Raw genomic sequence first — 26,182 nt, 5'->3', positions numbered from 1 at the left:
AACTAACAAATGTTTAATTCGAAAGCAATCGCGTCAAAAGTAACGAAGTTATTGACAAAAGTCACTGTTTTCGAAAGATCGTTCCTATGGGAGCTATATGATATAGCCACCCGATCTTGATCAAATTTTGCATAGTCGTTTATATGTGTAATTAACCACCAATATTTAATTTCACGACAATACCTCAGAAAATAACGAAGTTATTAAGAAAAGTCACTGTTCGTGACTTTGCAGTTTGTATGAGAGCTATATGATATAGTGATCTGATCCGGCTGAATCCGAGATATACAACGCCTGCAGTATATACAAGCCTACATACAAAATTTCAGCTCTGTAGCTCTTATGGTCTAGGAGGAGTTTGCGTTGATCCAGACGGACGGACGGACGGACGGACGGACGGACGGACGGACATGGCTATTTGAACTCGTCTCGTCGTGCTGATCAAGAATATATATACTTTATATGGTCGGAGATGCTTCTTTCTATGCGTTGCACACTTTTGACCAAAATTAATATACCCTTTTTGCAAGGGTATAACAAAATTTCAAGGCTGGGAATTACTTAATATTTTTCATGGTAGTACCAAATCCTAAGGCTGATGCATCTATTTATTTAAACATTTGTTTACAAGAGGATGTTAAATTTGAGAGACTTTGATCAAATGCAATGCAAAATGGTCGATTTATAGCAAAATATGCATGCCTTATAAAAAAATAGATTTAAATATTATTTAAATCTATTTTGATTATTAAAAAAATAAGATTTTAATTGATATTTTAGTGCTGGCCATTAAATCCATTCACTTCAAAGTATAGTATCATAAATTTCTCTTAAATAAATGGCCCAAAAAAGAAAGAAAAAACACAAGACGATTCGGCGAAACATCTTGGCCCCATTATGTGTGCCATTTTATTTGTTAACGCTTTTCGCGAGTGGGTGGCGATTGGGGTTTGGAGAAAAATGGAGGCAGATTGGTAGATTGAGTGTAAACCTATTAGAGAAATTGCCAACTAAATGAACCTGAGCCCACGCACCTGTAATGTAGATAGACCACGTTTTTCTAGACGATTCCAGCCAGAGGCATGTTCAGAGAGGGCAGAAGGGCATCAGGGGGGTGTAGTTATAGGGAAATGACCAGGAGGAGGAGCAGTGGCCAATCTGCAGGTCAATTCAATTATGTACCTACTATGCCAGTAACGATGTTGCGGCTCCTTTTTGGTGCCACTGTTGTTGTTGTTCTTATTCTGTTGGCCAAGTCCCACACACGTATACGAGGTCAGGTACGTGACTTTGAGTACTTTAATTATATACACATGAAACACTAAAATCACTATAAATGATGAAAATATTCCTGGTGGTTTCGCTACACATTTAATTATATACATATATATATATATATATATATATCTTTGTTAGTTTATTATTCGTCTTTCTATTTTTCTATTTAATTGAAGGAAAAACAACTGCTAATAATTATTTATTATAACAAATTAATAAATTTATCGATTAGACTAATTGAATTCCCAAGGTTGAGATGTTTGTTTCTGCGAAATCTTGCACTTTCATAAAGTTATTCTCATGCCTACAGCTAAATGAAGAAGCAACAAATAAAATTCTTCGACTGCCCCTCGCATTTGGAGGCTTTTCTCCCCACTCACCATATATGGCTGCGCTTGAATGTTATTTAAGACATATATTCCTTTTGTGGCTGTTAATATTTAATGCATTCTCTGGCTTTCAATATAGAGAGGGCATAGGCCATTTTCCATAAAGCTTTCCCCGCATCGTACCCTCAACGACTTGGAAACCAAAAATTGGTATAAAAATAAAGCCGAAGTTCTCGATTTTGTTGTTGTTGTAGTTTTTATTTTTTTTCTTGGACTAGCGTGTTATTATTGTTATTAAATTTTACTTCCTTTAACTGTTGCTGGCAAGACAAATTAGAGCGCAAGCGGCATAAAAGGGGAACTTTTCAGGACTGCAGAGAGAGATGGAGAGGCGGAGGTAGCGAGTGGGTGTGGTTGTGGACGATGGCAGTTGCTCCTGGCCAAGGACTAGCTCCTCGACCATTTTACGCACAACGTTTTAATGTTGTGTTTGTATGCTCATCAATATTTATTGCGGTTCGACTACGTGAGCCGCACACAATCAGTGAGTCAGGAAGCTCTGGAGCCAGTCAGGAGTCGGCAGGCAGGACCTTTGCTCCTCTTTGCTTATTGCGTTTACATTTTTGCAAATATTTTTATTATATCCTATTACTTTTGAACAAAAACAAAAGAAAAGGCGAACCAGGCTACAATGCCTACGCATTCAGTTTGGCCCTTTAAATCATCTTTTAATTTTCATTTATGAACTTCACAAAAAAAAAAAACACAAAAGAAAAAGTTGTCTTGTCTTGAAATTTTAAGTTTTAGAGCAAAAGTTTTAGCATTTTTGTCTTACAGGGTATATTGAGAATCGAAACAATTGAGTTTTTCAATTGGATTCATTCGTGTTATTGTTGCGGCTGACCCAGGAGGGAACACACAATAACCTCGAGCCAGCGGTGCCTTGTTACCAGCAACGTCTGATATATTACAGACTGCAATGTGTTGCTTGTGCCAGCGGGGGGGAGCGGCAGGTTGGGGCTAAACAATGAGAGAAAGCAAATGGCAAATGGGGGAATAAAGAAAAAGGAGTAGGAGTAGGCATAGGAGGGTGCAAAGCCGGTTGCTAACTTCCCTTGTCCATTTCGAACGATGTTATTTACTATTCAAAAACTTCAATTACCGCAAAGTAGTCGCCGGGGCGTTAATCGCCAGAAGGCAATTGTATATACTGGCCGGCCCTCTCCACGCCCCGCCACTCTCTGCCACCTCAACAGCCTAATCACCATTCCCACACCCTTGTCTCTAAGTTATTATGCTGATTTAACGGTTTATTTGTAAATAAATAAAACAAAACTTTATTGGTTATTAAGTCATTTTCGCATTGAAATGGTTGGAGATTTCTATGGAGCACGCAATCAGCCTAAAAGTAGGCAAAACGAATTCTCTAGTCAAATTAAAGAGGCAATTAGTGAAAATTTTGTAGGCAAAGAGCATTTTTAAGTAATTTGAATTAATCAATGGGCACAAAAAAAAATTAAACACAGAGAGAAAGAGATAGAGAGAGAGAGAGAGAGATAGAGTGAGAGAGAGAGAGAGAGATAGAGAGAGAGATAGAGAGAGAGAGAGAGGGATAGAAAAGGCTAACGAGTAAAATAATTTATCGAATTAACGAGCTTTGATTACCAATCAAAAGAGAATTTTTAAAAATATGTTTACGGAATAACTACAAAATTTTATTAAATTAATGAGGGAAACATTTTAAGCATTCCTTTGAAGCAAAAATATTACAAATTTGTATTTCATTTATTCTCTGAAAATTAAATGTTAAATATTGTAAAATTATCAGCCAACCTTGCTGCAAAGTCCTTCGAATCAAAAAATAGGCACAATAAAAAAATGTATAAATAAGAGAGTTTCAAAATGTTTTTTGACAATAGCAATTATTTGTTAACAGAGTGAAATCTTATTTATCCATTGGAGGCAAATAAAACAGATTTAAATGAATTAGTAATTACTTTATAATGAAATGCATATGTTTAAATGTAAGTAGGTACTTATCAAATTTTATTAAATACAAAACTTCATTAAATGAAAGGCAATGACCAGTCCTCGGTAGATTAGGCAACTAAACAACGAGGATCCGGGTTCAAATCATAAGCTACTGGATGGATGTAGTTTTTGCCTAAACCAAAGCCTATAGTTGTGACAGTTTATAGATAGTTTATAACTATATTACAATGAATTGCCAAAGCTTTGAAATGTCCTAAGACATTCGAAGTAGTTAAAATAATTTTATCATTTAATTAATTTGAATAATTTTAGACCAAACAAGCAAATAACTTTATCTCATCAGCTCAGGACATCCCCCAATTGCAACCTACACGCAAAGGTTAGAACTCGCCTTCAATGGTTTCTATAGAAACTTTGTTAGTGCCCAATAAGGCTAGAAACCGTACTCTAGGCTCATACCAATTCGCTCTGCTGGAGGATATCACCACAGTGGCACTGAAAGGATTTCTAAAATTCCTGAACCATAATGGATGGTTTTAAGCAAAGAAAACCCAGTCAACCTAGTGGATCAAAATTGAGCACAGTCAGCTCAGAAGCTCGTTCGCACTCAGATTTTTCTTGGACAAGTTTTCTTGGTTGGGTTAAATATGGCAGAGAATGGACTAAATAATGGCATAATTCTAGGACATGATTAATGTTACAATGTCGACAGATCACGGTGGTTGGTTAATGTGGTTGAGGAGGTAAGAGTGTGTGAGAATTGTGTGGCGAAGCTTAGTGATTCTTGTGGAGTTTAAAAACTGTTTAATTTTGAAAATTGTGTCAATTTCGGATAATCAACTTTTTTTCAGTTTGTATCAATAAGTCTGTTACAATAAACGAGAAGTGTGATTAGCCATCTGCCAGAGATCTAGATTCTAGATTATTTTTAGTTTAGGGAAGTAGCTTAAGGTCTGTCTAAAGTAAAACGGAAAATGTATTGTCGGTATGCTTTCGTTACCTTATCGATAGTTTTGTATTATGTTCTAGTTATTGTTGACTTATCGTTATTATGCCATCGTTATTTTGCACCAATATCAAATCTTCAAGACGTTATCGTTCTAGTCGCGTTTTGTTATCGATTCGACTACACTTTATTGTAGTTATTTAATCGTTATCGGGTTCGATGTTGAAGAAGTGTCTAAATAGAAGTGTCTAAATTCTTGTTTATATGTTGTGGTTTTTCTTGCAGTTTATTCCCTTATTTACATAAATCAGTTTAAGGCTTGATCTTCTAGTCATTTTTAAACACACAAACATTGTTAAATTGAGTGGACAACTTTAGGATTCATTTCTTTAGTTTATAAATCTATTTATTATAACGCTTTCAATTTGGACAAATTTTGATAATAAATGAATAGACATTGTCAGTAAGCTGAACTGACAATGTAAACCCATTGAATTGTTGCATTACTTGTGATCAAATTTCATGGTCAATAATATTTGGGAAGTCTTTGTAAGTACTTTGAGCAAAGAGATAAAGAAAGCGAGAGACTAACTTAAGTTGAATTTAGCTTCAAATCACTGAGCATCCCTCCCATGCCATCCTTTTCGTTTTTCTTATGATAAACATCTTGCGTTGGTTGATATTGTGCAGAAAAGAGATTAAATTTGAACATGTTTAGTCTTCATATGCTTTCACCATAAGCAAAATCCTGAAGAGCTTGAATTTCTCTGGACGCCTGGATGGAGGAGCATGGAAAGGGATACAGGGGACAGTGGGCCAAGACAAGCAGAAGATAGACGTGTTAGCCAAAGCCGCTTTTGGCTTGCCACGTTTATATGTACTTGTATGTATTTTTTCTTTTTATATTTCCTAACCAGGCAAAACATTTCAACGCTCTTGGCATGCGTGTCCTCGCTAGTAGATGGTGCACATCCTGTGTGCGCCACACTCACTCTCTCTCTCTTTCTTGCTCACTTGCTCTGTGTGTGTAGAGTCCTCGCTGCAGGATTCTTGGCTCTGATTACAAAGTAAGCCGTTAAGAGTGTAGTTTTGCTTTATATATACAATCAACTTGGCGAGCCTTGAAGCAGGACAACACACGCACACACACACACACAACTGATTGCTGAAAGAGAGATGTGGAAGAAAGAATGGGAGTGAAGCGAAATGGAGATAAAGCGTCAGAGAAGTATATATATGAGCAAGTTGAAATACCGATAAGGAATAAGAATGAATTACATGTAAAGGAATTGATTGAGAAAACAAGCACAAACACAGCCACACACACAGATTGAACGTTTAATACGTAGTCAAATACTTTGAATTATCTTACTACGTCAAACAAAAGATTGCAATGAAAAGGTTTAAGTTCAATAACGATGAGGATTACTTTTAATCTATTCAAACTCTTTAAAATAGTATTCAATCTAAAACTCTTCAACACAGTATTCAAGATCGATGCGTAGTATCAATCGCCTGTCGAATGAAAACAAAATAATTATTTGCATATATATCAATTTCAATTTAATGTTTAATTATATTCTATCTATACAAGTATGCCTCCTTTAACGCGGTTCTTCCATACCACGATTTATAAATTAACAACAAAATTACAATGCATTTTTTTTTCTCATATTTACCTATGCACTTTTATACCGTTATATCGTTATTTTATTGCGTTAGTGATGTAAAACAACATCGATGCATCGATCATCGTTGTTCTCTTAGCGATGTTGCTCGATGTTTACCGATGTTTTTGTTGATGTCGATATTCAGCGATGTATCAATGTTATCATATAATTATATGAAGCTGTCCTTAAAAAGTCCTTTCACACCTTACTTAATCTATAACTTTAAGCTCTTTTCTTTCAGATTGACAAAGATAAGGTAAAAGGTTTTCCACCGACTGGCAAAATGTTAACAGATAAAATAACAAATCAGGCGATTGAAATTTTATTTCGGAAAGTAAAGCCCCAAATACTTTATCAAATAGTTTTTGAAAGATAAGGCTAACACTTAGAAAAGAGGCTAGCGGGTTTCAATATTTTATTAATACTTTATTCATTTAAAATTAATTTTAAAAACTATTGTGAGAACTTTTGATTATTAGAAAACATTGAAGTTTAGTTTTCTCGATGCATCGAAATTTTTGCCCGATGTTTGATAACACCATCGATTATTAACATTGAAACCATCGATGAACATAGAAATCGATGTTTTTATAGAAATTTACATGACTACCTTGCATAGAGAAGTAAAAAAAATTGTCAGACGGTAGTAACGCAGGGAAGGATACCATTTAGTATATATGTAGACACATATTTGGTATGCCGAGTCTGAACAAAATTGAACGACTCCCTTCAGTGGGTGAGTGAACATTTTGACTAAACATGATCCCTCTGGGCTCACTCACTTGTACACTCAACTAACTCACTTAATCGTTGAGGGACTGAGTCGTTGGGTGAGTGAGTTTCTCATTCACCGACTCAGTTGTTCACTGACTTTATGGTTCCCGAATCACTTGCTTGTGCTTTATCAAATCAAAATGCAGAAGCAAACTCCACCACATTTGGTTGATTTATTTCTTAATTTCATAAAAAGTGAATTGACAATATGGATAGATTAGCAGATGAAATCTAAGCTCTAGTCGGAGACTTTTTATTCTTGCAAATTTTCAGTGAGTCAAGTGAGTCAGTGCGTAAACTGAACAAGTGAACCAGAGAGTGAGCAACTGAGTGAATGAGTAAATGAACTTATCCACTTATCCAAAAAAGTGAGTCAGTGAACTTGTTCATCAAAACGAAGCGCTTAGCCTAATGCTGGATTAAGTAGTACATTCAGGACTACTGAAATTCAGTTTTTTAAAGCTTTTAATCGCTTAATTAAAATTAGGGCAGAGAATTGTTCGGATCAAATCACTATATGATGGATTACAAAAAATGAACTATTCAGATTGTTTTTATTTTGATTTTATTCAGATTATATTTTTGTGTTCTTGAAATAAATTAATTGCTGTTTATTTATGTTCAATTAATGAAAAAATATCAGAATTAAAAAAATAAAATACATTTTTTTCGAATCGGAACCTATTTATTTGCCAACTGCAATATTTCTAAACTTGATTTTTGAGCATTTTATGTAGAAACCATTAGAATATAATATTTACCCCTAGAAATATTGTTTTTTCTTAAACTCAGTACTTTATAGACGAAAATGAATGCAAACAAAAGGGAAAAAGTGAAAAGACTTTGCAACGATTATCGGTTATCGATATATTAGTAACTTTCCTGCCAAGTGCATAAGTTAAAGTCTTTATAAAGTTTACCCTTGTTGCTTATTATTTCGTTTATGGTTACATAGATATTTAGTTCTCGATGGCATTCTTAAGGCATTTTTCGTTTGGTTATGAACTTAAATTGTTTACCCCCCTCCCCGTTCCATGTTTCGTTCTCCACCTGCTTTTGCCATAAAAAACAGAACAGCGGCAATGGAAATTGCCAAGTCGCATTATTTATCGTATTCACAACGGGGAGTGAGACGGTGGTGGAGTGAGTGGTGTGAGGGTCTTCTGTAAGAGGTTATGTTGGATACTGCTGATGCAGGAAGAGGGAAGCCAAAACAAAATGATGGCCTTTGCCCCCCTGTTGTTGTTGTTGTTGTTGTTGTTGATACTACTTGGCGCAGCGGATGCTTGGCATTTATTGCAGGCGACAATATTTTGTCGCTGGATCGCGAATCCTTGGGATCCCTTGCCCCCTCTCGCTCGCTCTCACTCCTGTTCCAACTCTTGTGGAAAAGTGCATCCTGTATGTGCATCCTGTTTGTCCACACAAACGCCTGCCTGCCGCACTGCCTGCGTTCTTTGTCTGCCTTCCTATCGTAGCCTGCCTGAGCATTAATGGCAAGTCATGTCATTGTCAGGCTGCATTTAAAGAACCAAAGGACTTGGCCAAAAGAGGGAGAGGGATTGGGGAAGGGGGGAGAGCGAAAGATAGATAGAAACGCCAACCAGCCAGGAAGCACTGGCGCACGTCCATGCTTGAACTCAGGTTAATAAAACAAACACAAAATGCCAGCAACTATAAAGTTGAAAATGCACGGAAAATTGTCATATCCTAATGCTATGGGAATGTTCATACATACATTCATAAACATATATGTATGTACATATATATTATATAACATATTCTCTTCAATAAAAATATCAACATACAGAAACCATTCGAATTTCGCGCCACTTAACTACCAACAAACTTTCAACCAGCGGTGTCATTTGGATTGCATTTGACAGCCATTTCATGGCAGATAAATGACTTCCTTATCCATTAAGGATTAAAACCTGTGTTAGCCCCTAAATGGTTTCAATTCTCTTTTAAATTTAACAATTTCGATTTGTAAAATAAATTATTATTTAAGAAACATTTGCTTTGCTTTTGGTCTTTGTATTGAAAATTTTTGTGAAAAATTTTACAAGCATTTAGATTGGCTTTATTGAAATGAAAAGTTGAAAATGGCCCCTTTAACCACCCACACACACACACATACACACGCACATAAGGACGGGAGTCCTTCCCATCCCTTTGCTTTGTTATTGTTCTTGTTGTGATGCTTTACGCGCAGCTTTTGTTTACAATTTATTTTGTCATGTGTCGAAAATTGCAAATTTATGAGTTTTTGATGAGTCTTTTTGTGTGTTTGTGTCCCCCATTCTGCCATCATATGCCCCCCCTCCCCCCGAAAAGCATCGCTGCTTTCTGCCTCCTCCTACTCATGCCTTTATTCTCCATCTAGCTGTTTGCCTTTTGTATGGGTCAGCACACGCACAAAATGGTTGAGAGATAGAGCAACTGTACGAGTCACAGAAACGCAGAGAGATGGAGCGAGATATAGCCACAGCATGTCCTGGGCTTTTTGACTTTTGATTAAATTCGCACGCGCCAAAAACAAAAAGGAAAACAGAATAGAATAACATAGAATAAAATAAAATGAGAAGAAGAATGGCAAACGAAAAAAAAGTGTAAAAATAAAAACTAAAATGGCATCACGAAGCGATAGGAAACAAAACATTTCAGAATCGAAATGCTTAGTAACGAATATTTATATACTCTCTCTCTCTCTCGAAAGCTTATTCACATGAAAGGGTTAGATGTAATTATTAGATCTTGTTATATTTTTTATCAGAAGTTTTTACGGACGTGACAGTTTTCCATTCCTTTTACATTTTTTTAAGTCAAACTCAAAGTCTCACACGTCGTATACGTAATATATTTGCATACGACTAGTGCTCCAGGTTTCAATTAACCTTTTGCTTGCATTATGCGTATTGTTATTGGAACTATTAAGATTCTTAATGTCCTAAAAAAATCGTATAAAATAGTTTGCTTCTATTTTCAGATTAAATATCAGTTCGATCAACAAAAATCCAGATTTTTAGAAGACAATACAATAGACATAAAAACAAAACAAATATAACGAATAAAATGGGAAAATACTGTGTACTCAAAGACTAGAGAATTGCCTTTGATATTTATCTAATAAAGTATTGTTGATGACTTTAACAGGATTTTAAAACTAAAAAAAATACGTTGTCGTCGAAAATATGATACTAAACTTATGCTTTGCTTGAATGCGAAAAGGAAAATGTAACATTGGATCCAAGAAATCATAATTTGTCTTATTGTTAGCATAGATGTTTTAGTGGCATCCTGCCTGGAATAGATATCCTAAATTTCCTTCTTTAGACATAGAATTTTACGTTTTATGTCGATTTAGATTCCCAAAATTGCCTCTAACCCATGTTAGACTGCGTTTCGACTTTTCGAACATACTGTTCGATTGTACTTTACTTGTATGTTTTAAAAAATTCTATATTTTATTTGATTATATTTAAAGGGAAGTATGCATTTAGTTAGTTTTATTTATTGAACTTTAATATAAAATACAATTTATCACTCTTTTCTATATTGGGTCTATGTGAAGCTTTCAATTTGCCTTAATTTGAGACCATGTTTCAAACTTAATTTTAATTCAAAACTAAACTAACTTTTTTTATTGCAAATAGTGCAAAATATTCGCGTGTAATCTAAAAAATGCAAAAAAAGTAAATTACACGATTTGCAAAATAAAAATTACATTGAATAATCCTTTGAATCGACTTTTGCAAAAGATGATGCTAACCACAGATTTGGTTTCCAATTTTGTATCCTGAAACTCTAAACTACCAGAAGAAAGTCACTTTGCATCTAAAAACCAATAATTTTGCAGCCCAATCCAAAATGGATGAAAAAATGGGAAAAAAATTTAATCAAAGTTTGTTTGGCTGTAGTTTCATAAATTATTGTGGTAAATAACATTTAAATCAAGGATTTTAAAGATTACATGAAACTTATAAAAGAAAATTTTGTCTTTGAAGGATATTTATGATACTTTATCTAGGCAAGATGCCACTAAAATATCTACGCTAAGACAATTTATGATTTCTAGGATTCATTGTTACATTTTCCTATTCGCATCTGAACAAAGCATCATATTAGTATCATTTTTCATAATACCCCATATAGTAGAGTATAAAGTAAGTCAATCGGGCAAGTGCAAGCTAGACAAATTTGCATAACACACACACACACACTTGGCTAAGTGAACTCGATCATCAAGCATATATATATATATATTCTAGTATATTTCATGGTATCGGATATGCTTCTCTCTGCTTTGTGACTTCAAAATTTATGATACCCTCCCACAGGGTATAAAATTTCGCGAAAAACACAACAACAACAACAATAACAACAAGAACTCTTTTTTTTTTTTCTCTTCGTGCACAAATTGCTTTTAAAGCCTTTAAGGCATACCCAACTCTGGAAGTGGAAACCAGGTGAATGAATGATGGCCAGATGCGATTCTATGCGATGCGATGCGACGCGATGGTGGTGAAGCGGATTGGTTCTCATCCAATTTGCAATCTGCATCCAAATTCATGCAACTGAATTTCTAACTCGTTTCCAGTTCTATTGCGGTCAATATTTGCATAAAAAGTCATAAGAAACTATTTCTAATCATACATAACGAAAAGTCTATACCCGCTGGAAGGGATCAGTCAAGGAGTAACAAAATTCAATGCAAATGAAATGTCTAATAAAATTTGTAAGTATTTGAATATAGTCTACGATAAAGAATGATTTTTGAAGTATTCGACTTTGGTTTTTAAAAATATTGACACATTGAATACTATTACGATATATATGATTGAGAGTGCTCCCTCTAACATATTGGGCGAGTTGTCGGGCAATAAATTCCTTAACAATTGCAGGCTTGTCGCATTAACCTTAACATAATCCCACGAAAAGGAAGCTAAACCTTTTAGTCACACGATTACGATTGAAGAAACATAGATCGATATACCATGGTTTTCTTTCCTTTGGATTTATATAATGTATCCAAACTGGTGCCGATTTCAACAATGATGACCAAGCTGCGAGCTCGATTTACACAAATATACAAAAATATTTACTTATCTTAAGTTTGGTCTAACAATAAGCTTTAAGTATAAGTAAGGTTAATTTATTTCTCAACATAGTAACATTTTAGCTCAATTGTAATTGTCGACGTAAAACTTCAAAAATGTTAAACCTACCATTGGAGTGAGCAATGAAAAATATGAAAATTCGTTTTTAGCGATAACTCAAAATTGTATAATATTGTATTGTATATAATTTCGTATTTTCGTATTCGATGCGTTATAAATCAAAAATTGTTGTAAGGCAAACGATTTTACATAATCACATCCAGACGTAAGAAATACTTTGTTTTGTTGAATTTAAATTATGCGGTTTAGGCAAAGAAAATAAATCTATTTTAAAATATTTGCCCAATAAATAGCCAAGCTAAAAAAAATTATTTTTAAACTATCATGCAAAGTATTGCTGATAATTACTAATTACTTACCACTAGTTCGAATCTACGAAAACTGTTCCAAATGATTGTTTCCTTTTGTGATAGGTACTTTTTGGTAAAAAATACGACATTGTTTTCTTTGGTGGCTCACATGAGAGATTCTTACACATATAATTTTAATAAAGTTGACAAAAATTTAAAATTTAATGGTTTTTAGATGTCTAACAAAAAGTGCGAGCCCTTGACTTTATGTACATTGCACATACATATATATATGTTTTATAAGGGTGTACCAAATCCGGCCCAGAAAAAGGTATTCTTTTCTACTTATCATGCAAAGAATTAAACTCGTTTGCAGTACCTACTTATATCGATTCAATATAGATAATTATCTATTTTAGTATTATTTTGTTTGTTTGTTGTTAAGTATATTTAAAATCTGTCCAAGCTTGGACAATGATTAAATTCGATGCAAATCACATAAAACATGGCATTAGCAAAAGTACACTCAAAAAGCAAAGCCGCATCTGCTGAGCCCGAGGAGACTAGCCCCACCAGTCAGGATCAGGCCTGAAAGATAAATCCAGAGGGTGCAATCTTTTTAGTCTGCGAGGAAAGGTTTCATTTGGCAGGTCTGCTGCTAGCCGGTTGGGGTGATTGGTGAATTGGTGATCCGAATCTCAGTACCTCCTTATGGAGTGAGGGGATTCGTCCGTCCCTGTGTAGAACAGTGTTCCGGACATAGAGTGCACCGACCAATCTATGTACGTAGCAGTTTGTTTTGGAACCGTTGTAGTAGTTCCACGTTGGATTGACACGCTATAAAGTTGGATGCCGTATGTCCATATGGGCTTTAGGATGGACCTGCAAAGCCGAATCTTGTTTGATGGGCTGAGTTGCGATTTGTGGCCGATGAGCCAGTGCATCTTTCTTGTTTTTATGTTTAGTTGCATCGACTAAGCATTGATGTGAGCCTATTTATTTTATTAAAATTTAAATTACTAGAAATAAGACAAAATTTTAATATGATTTCATTATATTTTTTTTTTCTTATTTAAAGCTTTAGTAATACATAAAACAAATTTATAACCTCCAAGTGTTTCTCTCTGTTCTCTCTCCACCTCTCTGCTTTGAATTGCTTTGTATTTTAATTATTTTTTGAATCAACTTTCTTGGGGTTTTTTTATTATATGCTTATTGAGTCACTTGCATTGTATATTTATAAGTATATACATACATATGTATACATATATGTATACAATGCCTTTCAATAAGCATTCCTTGATGAATTTTCAATTACTTGCAATTTACAGAGACGAGAAGAGGAGAGAGTGGGAGAAAGAGAGAGAGACAGAAAGAGAGAGAGAGATGAATTGATAGTGCAGCTTAAAGCAGGGCCCGGCACAAAGAGAGCGCTAAAAAAGTTTAGTTGTATGTGTGCACTTGCTTGTGTGCGTATGTTGCTTTACACTGCGCAAAATTAAACTTCATCAAAGTCTGCCTCAAATCAAGAAAACGAGTGCAGCAAATAATCTTATGCAAGAAAAAGATAGAGAAAACAAAGCAGCGATCAATTTTTTCATGTGTGTTCTCTCAACAAAGCGACATAGATCTGCTTGCGTCGAAATGCTGAGGGAAACTAAAACCTACCCTCTCGCTCATGATAATTTTGTGTGAGGACTTCGGCAGCCGTTCGGTTACACGCATACGAGGTGCCGAACAAGTTCGTCCCCCGGGGGATATGAGTGCCGGGCTCTGGCTTAAAGCTTAGAACAGGACAAAGATCTTTTTACCCAGGTGGATGACCATTGAGGTGTCATGTAGTTCCAACACTAATAACAAACAAATATAATTATTTTCGATTACTACCCTGTAGAAAGGGCTTAAAAGTATATATTCGATTCATTGCAATTTACAAAAATTTCTCACATGTACTTAAACTCGCATATCCATAGAGGATATCTTCAAGTCGGCGTCAAGTTGACTCCGCAGACTTGTAATTCTTAGTCATACCCAAGCAATCTGAAATGCCAATGGAAATATAATACATACTATAGACACATATATATGTATATGTATATATTTATAAATATCCACTGACAACTGATGGTGGGTATTGTTGATGTTGGATTTTGGTCTGTAACCGCAAAGAACCTACGTCAAAGCCAAGAAGAAACACCGCCAATTGAATACTTTTATATATAAAAAAAACGTTTATAAATACAACTGCTGCTTACTTAATTGTTTAATGGATTTATTGTTAGAGTGTATTGAAACTTGAAATGATAATAAAAATATAATCTCTTACCTTATTAATTGAATTCATATATTAAGGGGAATGTCGTAAACTTGTTTACTTTCTCATGAGATGAGAAAATTTCATAGATACTTCGTATATAATGCAAATATTTTACAACTTCTTATAGAATTTTTAGTGTTTTGAATTAAGCCTTATGTATTTTTAAGGCTAATAAATTTTTTTAAGCTTTATGGGTTTCATAGAAAGAATCATTCAGCTTATTGTTAGATTTCTAAGAATTATATATATTTTTTATTTATAATATAGAATGTCAACAAATTAATTCTTAACATACTATATACAAATTATAATTTCTAAGACTCTTGAGGCATTTAAATCAAATACAGTAAAAATATAATTACCATTATTCACATAAATTGGAAGAGCATACCTTAACCGAATTATTAACTAATTCTAATTTAAAAATAAAAACAAACTAATTGTATATATATAAAAAACATTTCATCATTTCAATTTTTTGCTCCCTAAGGCATTTAGTAAAAGCCGAAGTCGAAGATTTTGGTTTTAGAAATCTATAAAGAAAGCAAACACAGTTTATGGACAAAGCATACGAAAAGTTACAAAACAATGAATACTTTTCCATTCAATTGCATACTTTAAGGGGCAAAGTGCCCTCATTTCACAGTTCTACATCCGCCAACGACTAAACATATGTTTCTTAAACATTTACGTTAAGAAACTCAGTTTTTTAAAGTCAAAACTCTTATTGTTGTAAATTCATTATTTAATTTTTTTTCTAAAACTTAGCTCATAAATTGTTCTGAAGCACTTGAGCAACATTTTAAAACTTAATTGAAAGTTTAGATAAGTTTAACTCAAAGCCAAAGAATGAATAACATACGGAAATAGTGATAAATGTTATTTTTCTTCTTTTTCTCACACTTGAAAGCAAAGCAAACCTACCCCAATTGCACTTTTATACCCTCTCGCAATGTCAATGAATATATGTAAGTATATAGACAGAATATCTGTATGTATAAACTCGAGGGGTATTATGACAACAAAAGTCGGGCATGACTTTACCCGCAATAGAACTAAGAAGAGAAAAAAAAAATAAAATAAAATGAAATACAGTTCAACTAATTAGCGCAAGTGACTTTTGGAACGTCGCTACGTCGCGTCGTCGGTCGTCGGTCGTCACTCGTCGTCGAGGTAGTTGGTTGGTCTGTGCCTTCTCAATTGAACCGCGTTGAGCGTAAAAGTTTGCTTGTAAAAATATTTATATGCATAAAGAAAACATATATATATATATATATATGTGTGTTGAGGGCAACAACAATAATAATAACAATAATAAAAAACAATTAACACATTTTTCTTACAACCGGTTGGAATATACTACATATATGTATACCGTACCTACATACATTTTCTTCGTGTTTTTTTTTTCGGGGGCAAAACGGAATTTGTTATGTGGAGCAAGACTAACTAACTAGCTATACATAATACAAATCTTTATCTTAAACTCCCGACGATTGTTCTCTCACTATCTCATGTTTATTCTCTCATTCTCTCTCCCTCTCTGTCTGTGCGTTTGTGTGTGTGTGCGTGTGTGTGTGTTTGTCTCTTTAATCTTTTTAAATTGCAAGAAAATCTCAGTTTGAATTCTGAATTGCTGCCGGCAAATATTTAGTTCTGAGACGTACGGCAAAGGAGAGACAACAAAAGAAGCAACTAAATATTATACAATAAAATGCATTAAATTTGAAAGTAAAAAATTACCGCACTCGGGTGTCATTTTAATTGAAATATGTAATAATAAATGAGAAAAAGAGAGAGAGAGGAGAGAATCATAGTAAAATACCTGTCAGATAGTCACTATTTGTCGGGCAATTTCGAATACTGAGAATACTTTTTGCGATAAGCAATATATTTTTGTCACCTCGAAAATTACGAGGCGCACCTCACCCACCTCCCCCACCACCCCCACCTACCCGCACAATAACCACTGATAAGCATTGATAACGAAAAGCTTCTCTCTCTTCAACTCTTCTTGGTGAAGTCGAACACGGGTTTTTCTCTCTCTGACGCTCTCGTTGTCTCACATCTGCTGGGAGAGGAAAGCAAGCAGGAACACGCAGAGTTTTGCAAACAGCTGTTGCAGCCCAGTGTCAGCTGGAAAGGAAACTACAAAGTGCAACAAAAACAATTAATAATTGTATAATAATTGAAAACAAACCAAAAACAAAAAAAAAAACAACAAGTACAATGGCCAGAGATCGATTACCTGAACTTTTGCAGGTAAAGTCAAATTGAAATACTATATCCATAGATATGCAAATATATGTATGTATGTATGTATATACATGTGTTTGTGTGTGTGTGTGTAAATGCTAATTACTTATATACAGTGTGTCAAAAACCAAGAGCTACTTTGTCTTATTCAATTTTGGAAATTCAAACATTTGTGGATGGAGGGAAACCTATTCAAAACTAGCATCTTGTAATATGGATTCATCAGCAAGTCTTGCATATTTCATACTTTATTAAGAGTTTCTAAAGTTCAGATCTGATAGGAGCGATTTCAAAACACATCCCAGCGATTAATTAATCGGATCCGAAAAGATTGAAAATTCATTCAGAATCGCCAACGAGAAAACATTCTTGAAGCAATCTCAGTTAATAGACAATTTTAATGTTGCAAAACATACGAAAAGTTACAAAACAATGAATACTTTTCCAGTCTATTGCATACTTAAAGGGGCAAAGTGCCCTCATTTCACAGTTCTACATCCGCCTATGACTAAATATATGTATGTTTCTTAAACATTTACTTAAAGAAACTTAGTTTTTGCAAGAGCGTAGCTAGGATTCAATTCATTTTAACTGATTGTTTTGTTAAATACATTTTGATTCGAATTCTGAAATAAAATTTAAAATAGATCTTCTTCTTTAAATGAGTTAAGGAAATGAATTACAAAGAAATTTCATCTTAAATTGATAGGGCAGCTGCCTTTGCCTGCTTATAACTGGCTAAGCCTTTGAGAACAGGCCTAATTTAACTGGCAATTACAATATTATGACAATATCTACATATATTTTATAAAATGTTCAATTAAAGAAAAAAACAAATAGCTTACAATGACTGTCAGTATAAATCGTACATCTTAGTTGGATTTACTATACGCTTTATAACATTTAAAGTAAACAAAATTTTTTTCTGTGTAGTTTTTAATTATAGAAACGTTTTTCATCAAGATCAAAATATAGAGGATAATTATATAGGACCAAAAGTCTTTAGAAAACCAATTATAATTACTATAAAACTTGAAAAGATTCAATCGGTGATGGTCTTTTTTTGTTAAGTGTATATAAGAAGATTTATACTTTAGCCCCACTGTGCAAGCGGCTAGACAAAACAAACTGAGAATCTTTCTGAGTGTGTAACTTAACCTTAAAGTATTTTCAATTTTTACACTAGGTGTATTTTTATTTATATAAACATATATATATGTGTTTTTTTATTAGTTGTAATGCCTATGGAAAGTTGGGCGGGGGTGCTAGAGGACAGTGTTAAATGTTTATCAGATTGTCCATAGATAACAGCGATAAAGTAGCCCCCACTCTCTCTTACACACACACATACGGTGTGTATGTATGTTTGTAGAACAACCCAATTTCCACCCAACCCCAAAATGCCCCCCCAATTGCTAACAACACTTGTTTTGCAAAGCTCTAAGTGAATTTCCAGTACGAAGTCATTTTTATTGTACATTTACACCAGACCAGATTGCTTATTTTCCTATTTGATTTTCTGTGTACCTATATATTATTTTATATTTGATTTATTTTTAAAGCGTTCGCTAAGCTCCAATTCAAACTCATCTTCGACAAATGGATCATCGCTTCTATTAAGTGTATATAACGGGACAACCGAAGCCAATAATCAAATTACAAGCGCCGACAGCAACAGCGGCGTCAGCGGCAACGCCAGCAGCGGCAGCAAGGATCGTCAAAGCCTTAAAATGGCTCAAAATGGAACAAATGTGGATGCCATACTCAATCCGGTAAGTAAAAAAGAAAAAAACAAATTCAAATACCCTCACACTCCCACTCTCTCTATCTCTATCACTCTCTTTCCCCGCCTCTGACTTATCGCTCATTTTGGGCATGAATCAGTCCCGGGTATTACTCAATCGTCGTTGATGCCCAAACTCGTGATAAGCAGCTTATGCACTTTAATATTTTTTTCTTTTCATTTTATTTTTTTCTTTTTCAAACCACGCCCACTTTTATGGGCATCGGTCGCAGCATAATCATCATCAGCTGATCTTAGCCAAACAATACTTTGCTATTCACACTTTATTTGTGGTTGTATGAGTAGAAAATAACCAAGCAGCAAAGAAAAAATGAATGAAAATAATAAAAATACTTTACCCAATCATTTTTATTTGCAAGCTTATTTGCTTAAGGATAACTCGATGCAGGGTCATCTGAAATTAAAGTTTAAGCCGGCGTAAGATTCAGCATGGATATGAAAATTGTACAAAATTTTGAAATTTTCAATGAGACTAGCATCAGAGTGGCAATTTTGCGTCAATTGCATGTTTGTTTCATGTAAATCAGATCAGAATTACAGACTGTATTTTTGGCGCCAGTTCGAAAAACAGTTCGAAATAAACGCTTTAAAAAAGTTTGAAAAAATATTTTGTTGTATATTAACATTGCCTCACATATCTTTGAAAGTATTTTAAATTTTAAAAAACCCTTTTAAAATTATATACAGTCGATTCTCGATAATTTGCTAAATCGCTAAATCGAAAATTGCGGTAAATCGAAAAAAATGCGATCCCCTTGAAAAAAAAAATCGTTTAATGGAAATCACGATAATTTAAATTTCTGTGTAAATCGAAAAAAAAAACTGATCACCAGTTCGAATTATCGGGACTCGACTGTAATACAATAATTTTAAAAATTGGAAGAAGACCCATTAAAACTCCATAATCCAGAAAATATATGAAGATATAAACTTTTTAGAAATACATTTTATTAAAAATGAAAATCATTTAAACTGCAATTGAAAATGTTAAAAAAATTTAGCGTTGAAAAATGGTGACATTTTGGATTTTTCCGAAAGCAGACGAATTTGATACATACATACATCATTTGCATTTCTATTAAAAATATGATAAACTTCTTTACAAATCTTTTATGCACTTTTTCAGTATACGGAGATACGAGTTCAACTCTCACAAATTGCCAGCAATTTAGAAGCTATGAATCGTATGAGCCAAACCATCAACCTCAGAACATTTAGTGGTAAAACTCGATTAACAAAAACTGAATATTAATTTGATAATCTTCCATCTAATTCAAGTTTTTCACATTTCTCCATAGAAAATGAAATGGATGAATTGCATTCGACAAATCTACGATTGTGCAATCAATTGATAAGTCGTTTCAAGGATTTCAAAGCGAATCTACCGCCAGAGAATGATTACAGCTTGGAGGCACGTATGAAGCGAACTCTATTTTATGGGCTACATCAGACATTTCTAAATCTTTGGCACAAGAATGAGTCAATTCTACAAAATTTTGAGCTAAAAGTAAAGAAAAATCTTCGAATGCATTCGAAAATAAGTGAGTATTAGGTCGAAATCTTTGAATAAAATTGGAATATATGTAAATATTTTTGTTGTATTTCAGTTCATTCAGAAGCCAGTGAACAAGAGATTGAGCTACTGCTTGAGAATAAGACAACGAAGCTGTTTGTAGATAATGTAAGCGAAAAATAATTATTGTATATATAAAATCAATTGATTTGAAATGATATATCTCCCATCAAGATCCTGCAAGAAACAGAAAAAGAGAGACAAACACTTCGTGATCTCATGGATCGTTTTAATGAACTACGTAAACTGGAGAAATCTATAGAAGATGTACATGCTCTATTTATGCGTATCCAGACACTGGTCATGGAGCAAAGTGAAGTGATACAAAGGGTCGAGTTTCATGCCCAACAGGCCACACTTTACACCGACAAAGGAGCCGTCGACTTGGATAAGGCTGAAAAGCACCAGAAGAAGGCACGCAAGGTGAGATAAGTTAATTCAGTGAGTTGCAGAATTTCGGCTTTATTTAACTTCCATTTTAATTTGATTTTGTTTTTATTTTATTTTACTTTTAGAAAAAAATAATGCTCATTGCCATACTGGTTGCTGTAGTTATAGTATTATTATTTGTGGGCATTTATTTATGATGACTATTGGGTTAACAATGCTGCCGCCACAACACCAATTCTTTTTTTTCATCTTTTATTTAGTTTTAAGTTTTAAAATTAAAAATATAAAAACAAAAACTGAAAAAAGGAACATTCTTTTTTGAACTAAGAAATTCACCACACTAAAAAGAGAAAATGGCGTCTTTACAACGGAAATTCCAGAGTTGTCACTTTAAATATAATAAGAAACAAGGAACCAAATAGGTATTATATTCTGGAAATTTGCAACAATTTTGCAAAAATATAAAGTTTACAGAGATTTCAAAGCAAAAATAACAATTTCTATTCGATTCAATTATTCAAATTTAAATGTGTTGCCATTTTTGGTGTCATCACTAATAACAATTGTTTGCGTCGAACAGCACATTTGGTATTTTTAACATAGCGCTGTTAACTTTAACAGTGAGCAGAGTGCTGAGCGATATCAACATCTAGCGTCTACATTTTTTTTATTTTTTTTTATTATATGTGTATATATATATAGATATCTAGCCAAACCAAACGATTTTGCATGTTGCCAATCAACTAGGTGAGTGTAATATTGACCAGGATATGTGAGATGTGAGGAGGACAGATCAATGCAATTATCGAGTCCGTGGCAAGGAAATAAACAATTGTGAGAAGTGAATGAGAGATGATGCCTGGTGCGAAATCAAAGCAGAAGGAAACAAAAACAAAACTTTAGACCCGTTTCCTCTGCGGCTCTCCCTTTCTCTCTCTCTCGCGCGCGCTCTTTCGTTGTCTCTGTTGTTTCTCGCTCTCATTCTCTGAGCGCCATTTTTTTGTAAATATTTCCGGGACGCAATTAATTCGAAATTTGAATTGAATTCCAGGCAAGGATTCGCCAAAGTGGTGGTGGGGCCAGTGTGGTCAGAGATTGGCATAAAATGGACGAAATGTGTAAGAATGCGAAATCCCCAAGCCTTGTGGAGTCGGCCGATCCAGCCAATGTTGTTGCTCCAATTCCCCCTCCACCTGCCCCTCCCATGCCCACCGATGCCAATAGCAGCAATTCCAACCAGATAAATGGTAAACAAATGCCAATACCAACACCACCACCAGCACCAGCCATACCAAATCCACCCGAAGAGGAGCTACTGGGATCAGTTATAACCCACAATTGTCCTGGTACCCGTGCCAGTGCACGAGTCATTCAGAAAATGAAACTGGATCAGACAAGGCCAATGACACCGCCACCATCGGAACGGGAGCATGGCGGCAAAAAGGATGACAAATCAAATCAAAAGACACCATCACAATTGAAATCAGGCGGCGGTGCTGGTGGCACTGGCAATGACAATTCCCGTGGTGGTTCCGGTGGTCCCGGCAATGGCAAAACCACATGGACAAATATTGAACGTAATTGCTTCTTTGATGCGTTAAATGAATTTGGCAAGGATTTCGAATCGGTGGCCAATTGCATCAATGGCAAACTGAAACGTCGCAGCTCCTATAATAATGATCATTATAGCTTCAAGACCAAGGATCATGTGCGTCAGCATTATTATCAAACGTATCACAAAATCTGCAAATATGTTAGATATTCCGAAGGTATGTAATAACGCCCCCAACCCCAACCCCCAGCAAATCAGTTAATATTATATTTATTATTATCTTCAGAATTGAAAAAGCCCGCCCAGGAGCTCTATACATTGATCAATTATGGTGAAATGCGTCGCAAATTGCAATTCCTTACGGAGAAGCATTTCATGAAGCTAAAACATTTGGTCTATCATGGACAGATCACAGTGCGCTGTAAGGGCAAGAATATAAGGATTAAGACGCCATCATGCAAGGCTCTGCGACGACTCAATCAGTTAGATGGTAAAATTGCCTTTTAATTATCACATTAATATAGTTAAGCAATCTACTAGAGAGAGCGAGAGAGATAGAGCGTATTCCGCATCCAAAATGGAGACAAAAGAAAGTTCTAGACACATTTCATGGATAAGCTTTCACTTTATAATTGTATAATACACAGTAGAAGCCGGTAAAGACTAAAGACCGACCTTAACGGACTGGAGATTTAATGTCCAGCCAAGTCATCGGGCTTAAAGAACCTTTTTGATTCCATATGGAGAGTAGAGATCAAGAGTTTAAGAAAGTAAATCAAATTTCTTCCATCGTATTCTGCTGCAAATAAGATATTCCTCGTAAGGGAAAAAAGAATAACAAAACATCTGAAACATTATTTGATTCAAATAACTTTAACCTATAGGCATTTGATGAAAAGAGCAGAAATGTCCATTAAAGTTAAAGTTATTACCCTAAAAAAGCCTTCTTCTTTTAACTTACATTTTCGTGCCCAAGAAATTGACTGATTTAATCATATTAAGTTATTATTAACCTAAGTTTTTGATATTTTCGCTTTAGGAATAAATTTCTTTGTCAAGCAAACACATTTTATTTGCTTTTGTTTGATTGCAGATTCCTTGGAAGACATTCGGCTGCCAAGTAAAGTGGAAGTGCTTGTTACACCATTGAATATGGAATCATTTGGTCGTGTCCAATCGTTGGCCCAGAACCCGCGTGGTCGTGTCATTGTGCCGCTTCATAAGAAGCTAATCAGTTTCATTCAGACATTTGAATACAAATGGCGCAGCGTTAATCAGCGTTTGAACGAGGAGCGCCTATTGGCATTAAGCGGATCATCAGCGCCCTCCTCATCATCATCATCATCGGCATCTGTCTCAAGTACTCCAAACAGTAGCGGCGAGCAGCAGGAGCGACAACAACCGCAACAACAACCCGCCTCATCAACAACTGAGCCATCGCTTTGCTTTCAACCTAAGCCGGGAGTAGCCATACATCGGCCATTGTTAAATATTACGGCCTATTTGAATAGTGTTAACATTTGTTTAACCGCCTACGAGGAGCGACTGGGCGTTAAGGTGCGCAGCGAGACTCTGGGCAATATTGTGATGACAACAACGGCGGCCAATAAGCGTGCCCGCACTGAAAGTGGCTCCGACAAACGTTCACCAGACACTAAGAAGCCCAAATTATTGACCAGCCCCACTTTGGAGAAGTCAATCGATGAGGTTAATCCGGCGGCAACGGCAACGCCAACGACAACGACGGTCGAGAATAATAATGTCAAGGTGGAGATTAGCAGCGGTGATGAGCTAAGCGAAGAGATTCATGACTTTTTAAATGGAAGTATACAAGAAGTTGAGCCATCTGCTCCATCCGCTCCCACTCCTGCACCTCCTCCGCCACCGACAGCAACAACAACAACAACCACAACAACGACTTCTGCATCGCGAGCAAAGAGAAAAGAGGCCAAAGAGGCAGCTGCTGCGGCAGCTGCACGCAATTTTAAGCCTCTCCTCAGTGATGAGATAATCAAGCGTATACGCAAAGGTTGGACTGTCTTGAATGCAGCGGATATAACTGTTGGTGATTTGTATGTGGTTCTGGGTCAGGATTCAAAACTGGAACTTGATTATTATTGGTGTGAGCCTGCGCCGGCGCCGGCAGGAGCAGCAGCAACAACAGCGGCATCATCGATATCATCGAACAATGAACAACAACATTCTGGCACATCGGCTACACCATCCTCCTCATCCTCAACCTCATCCTCATCTGCATCAACAACATCTCTCCCTTATAATACCAATGACTGTGATAGCGTGGAACGTGTTAAAGCGGTGACAACATCAACGGTTAGCAATAAGTTGAAACATCTTCTCTTAGTGGCCAATCTCAGCGAGCGTGTACGCAAGCGTCAATGCAACTGTGGACACATCTGTGATCGCAAACGGGATCTGATGAACAAAGCCCAGCAATTGGCAGCTGGTGGCATTAACGAAGGTCACAATATATTATCATCTGGAGCTTCAACTGGCGAAATAATATTTCGTACTCCCATGTTACCAGTGCGACGGCCCATAGCCAATATAATGGATCCAGTGCGTCAACTATCATCGGTAAGAGTAACTAAAGTTAATAAATTTTCGTTTTTTTTCAATTGTTTTTTGTCTTGCAGCTAACTCGTCAAAAAAACAATCGGCAAGTTTTGGTCCAACGACGAATACTGCCCCCAGCCACCATGGGGCGTCCCTACGAACATTTGCATGTACGTCAATTGCATAGCAGCCTCTTTGAGCCGATCTCCTCGTCAACTACCACAGCTGTCGTCTCAGCAGCGTCAGTGGCCAGCAAACAAAACGCTGAGGAATCAACTTATGATGGTGATGGCTCAATTGTAGGTCGAGATATGCCAACTTTGGATTTTTGTGCCCCAAGCACATCATCATCATCTATATTAGAAGTAGCTGGAGGTTCATCATCATCGTCGTTAGTAGCCATTACTCTGCCAGAGTCATCGGCGGCCATACAGGATGAAACCACAAGTGGGTCCTATCAACGCAACAGAGGGATATCGTCTACTCACTCTAAACGATGTGTTGTCTTCTCTTTCTTTATATAGGCTCGACTGGCGAACATTTTTTCAATGGCAGCGTCAGTCCGATGCATCTGCTCAGAGACTCAACTTCCAATGCACGCTGGCTGGAGGAGAATATCAATGACTTTTCATTAACCAGCCTTTTGGGTCATTTAGATGAAATTGATGCCACTAGAGACATATTGGTAAGACATGAAAAACTCAATTCAAATGGCTTAATTACAATAACTATTATGCAATTCCCTAGGATCCATCTTCCAGCATGTCGGTGATCAGTGAAAGTAGTGTGGATTTTCGTCACAAGTTCCAGGAAATTGCTGCCTTATTGCAGCAACAGGAAAAGGAATAGCAGTGCCTCCACATACACACACACACACACATACACATACAGAGAGAGAAACACCCACACGTACTACCAATTTTGTTTATCATTTGTGCATCCCCTGATATTATTATTAATCATAATTATTTAAAAAACAAAAAAAAAACACTTTCAGCATAAGAAACAAAAAGAAATCTTACAATTTATGTAAATCCTTCCCTTCCTCCCATCTGTTGGGCCCCCTCCTTTTGTGATGTTACATTTTTCATATATGTAAACAATTTTTTTTTCCTTGTATATCTCACAAAACACAAAGTATTAAAAAATTTGAAAAAAAAAAACACGAAAGAAAAATCACTAACACATTAATCGATTGTTGAGAATGAAAAAAACAATTCTCCCATGTTCCATTAATTTTTTTTCATACTTTCTCTT

The 26,182-nt window shown here is 35.5% G+C and overlaps 2 protein-coding genes across 3 annotated transcripts; both read left to right on the top strand.

Moving 5' to 3' along the window:
* The first annotated feature begins 16,435 nt into the window (after positions 1-16,435).
* LOC6649138 (syntaxin-4) lies at positions 16,436-21,030 on the top strand. Of its 2 annotated transcripts, XM_023179273.2 has the most exons (8): positions 16,436-16,549; positions 16,800-17,038; positions 18,595-18,804; positions 19,963-20,056; positions 20,135-20,377; positions 20,444-20,517; positions 20,584-20,832; positions 20,925-21,030. In XM_023179273.2, exons 2-8 carry the CDS (start codon positions 17,006-17,008, stop codon positions 20,994-20,996), a joined length of 975 nt encoding a protein of 324 aa, XP_023035041.1. In that variant the 5' UTR covers positions 16,436-16,549; positions 16,800-17,005; the 3' UTR covers positions 20,997-21,030. The 2 variants fall into 2 exon arrangements, with proteins under 2 accessions (XP_023035041.1, XP_002070939.2); XM_002070903.4 differs by lacking the exon at positions 16,436-16,549 and having other exon boundaries at positions 16,570-17,038.
* Positions 21,031-21,435: 405 nt separating this feature from the next.
* On the top strand, positions 21,436-26,057 carry LOC6649178 (protein cramped). Its single transcript, XM_002070902.4, has 7 exons — positions 21,436-21,546; positions 21,851-22,568; positions 22,638-22,841; positions 23,445-24,946; positions 25,006-25,372; positions 25,450-25,610; positions 25,673-26,057. Exons 2-7 carry the CDS (start codon positions 21,905-21,907, stop codon positions 25,772-25,774), a joined length of 3,000 nt encoding a protein of 999 aa, XP_002070938.2. The 5' UTR covers positions 21,436-21,546; positions 21,851-21,904; the 3' UTR covers positions 25,775-26,057.
* The last annotated feature ends 125 nt before the right edge of the window (positions 26,058-26,182 follow it).

Source organism: Drosophila willistoni, unplaced genomic scaffold, assembly GCF_018902025.1.
Source record: "Drosophila willistoni isolate 14030-0811.24 unplaced genomic scaffold, UCI_dwil_1.1 Seg143.1, whole genome shotgun sequence".
NCBI classification, from domain to species: Eukaryota; Metazoa; Arthropoda; class Insecta; order Diptera; family Drosophilidae; genus Drosophila; species Drosophila willistoni.
This window is presented reverse-complemented; position numbering and strand designations above follow the sequence as displayed.

Coding starts and splice junctions, on each gene's coding strand:
- LOC6649138 (XM_023179273.2), top strand. CDS start 17,006: ATGGCCAGAGATCGATTACCTGAACTTTTGCAG. Junction 17,039..18,594: donor GATTACCTGAACTTTTGCAG/GTAAAGTCAAAT, acceptor TTATTTTTAAAG/CGTTCGCTAAGCTCCAATTC. Junction 20,378..20,443: donor TCGAATGCATTCGAAAATAA/GTGAGTATTAGG, acceptor GTTGTATTTCAG/TTCATTCAGAAGCCAGTGAA.
- LOC6649178 (XM_002070902.4), top strand. CDS start 21,905: ATGGACGAAATGTGTAAGAATGCGAAATCCCCAAGCCTTGTGGAGTCG. Junction 22,569..22,637: donor ATATGTTAGATATTCCGAAG/GTATGTAATAAC, acceptor TATTATCTTCAG/AATTGAAAAAGCCCGCCCAG. Junction 22,842..23,444: donor ACGACTCAATCAGTTAGATG/GTAAAATTGCCT, acceptor GTTTGATTGCAG/ATTCCTTGGAAGACATTCGG.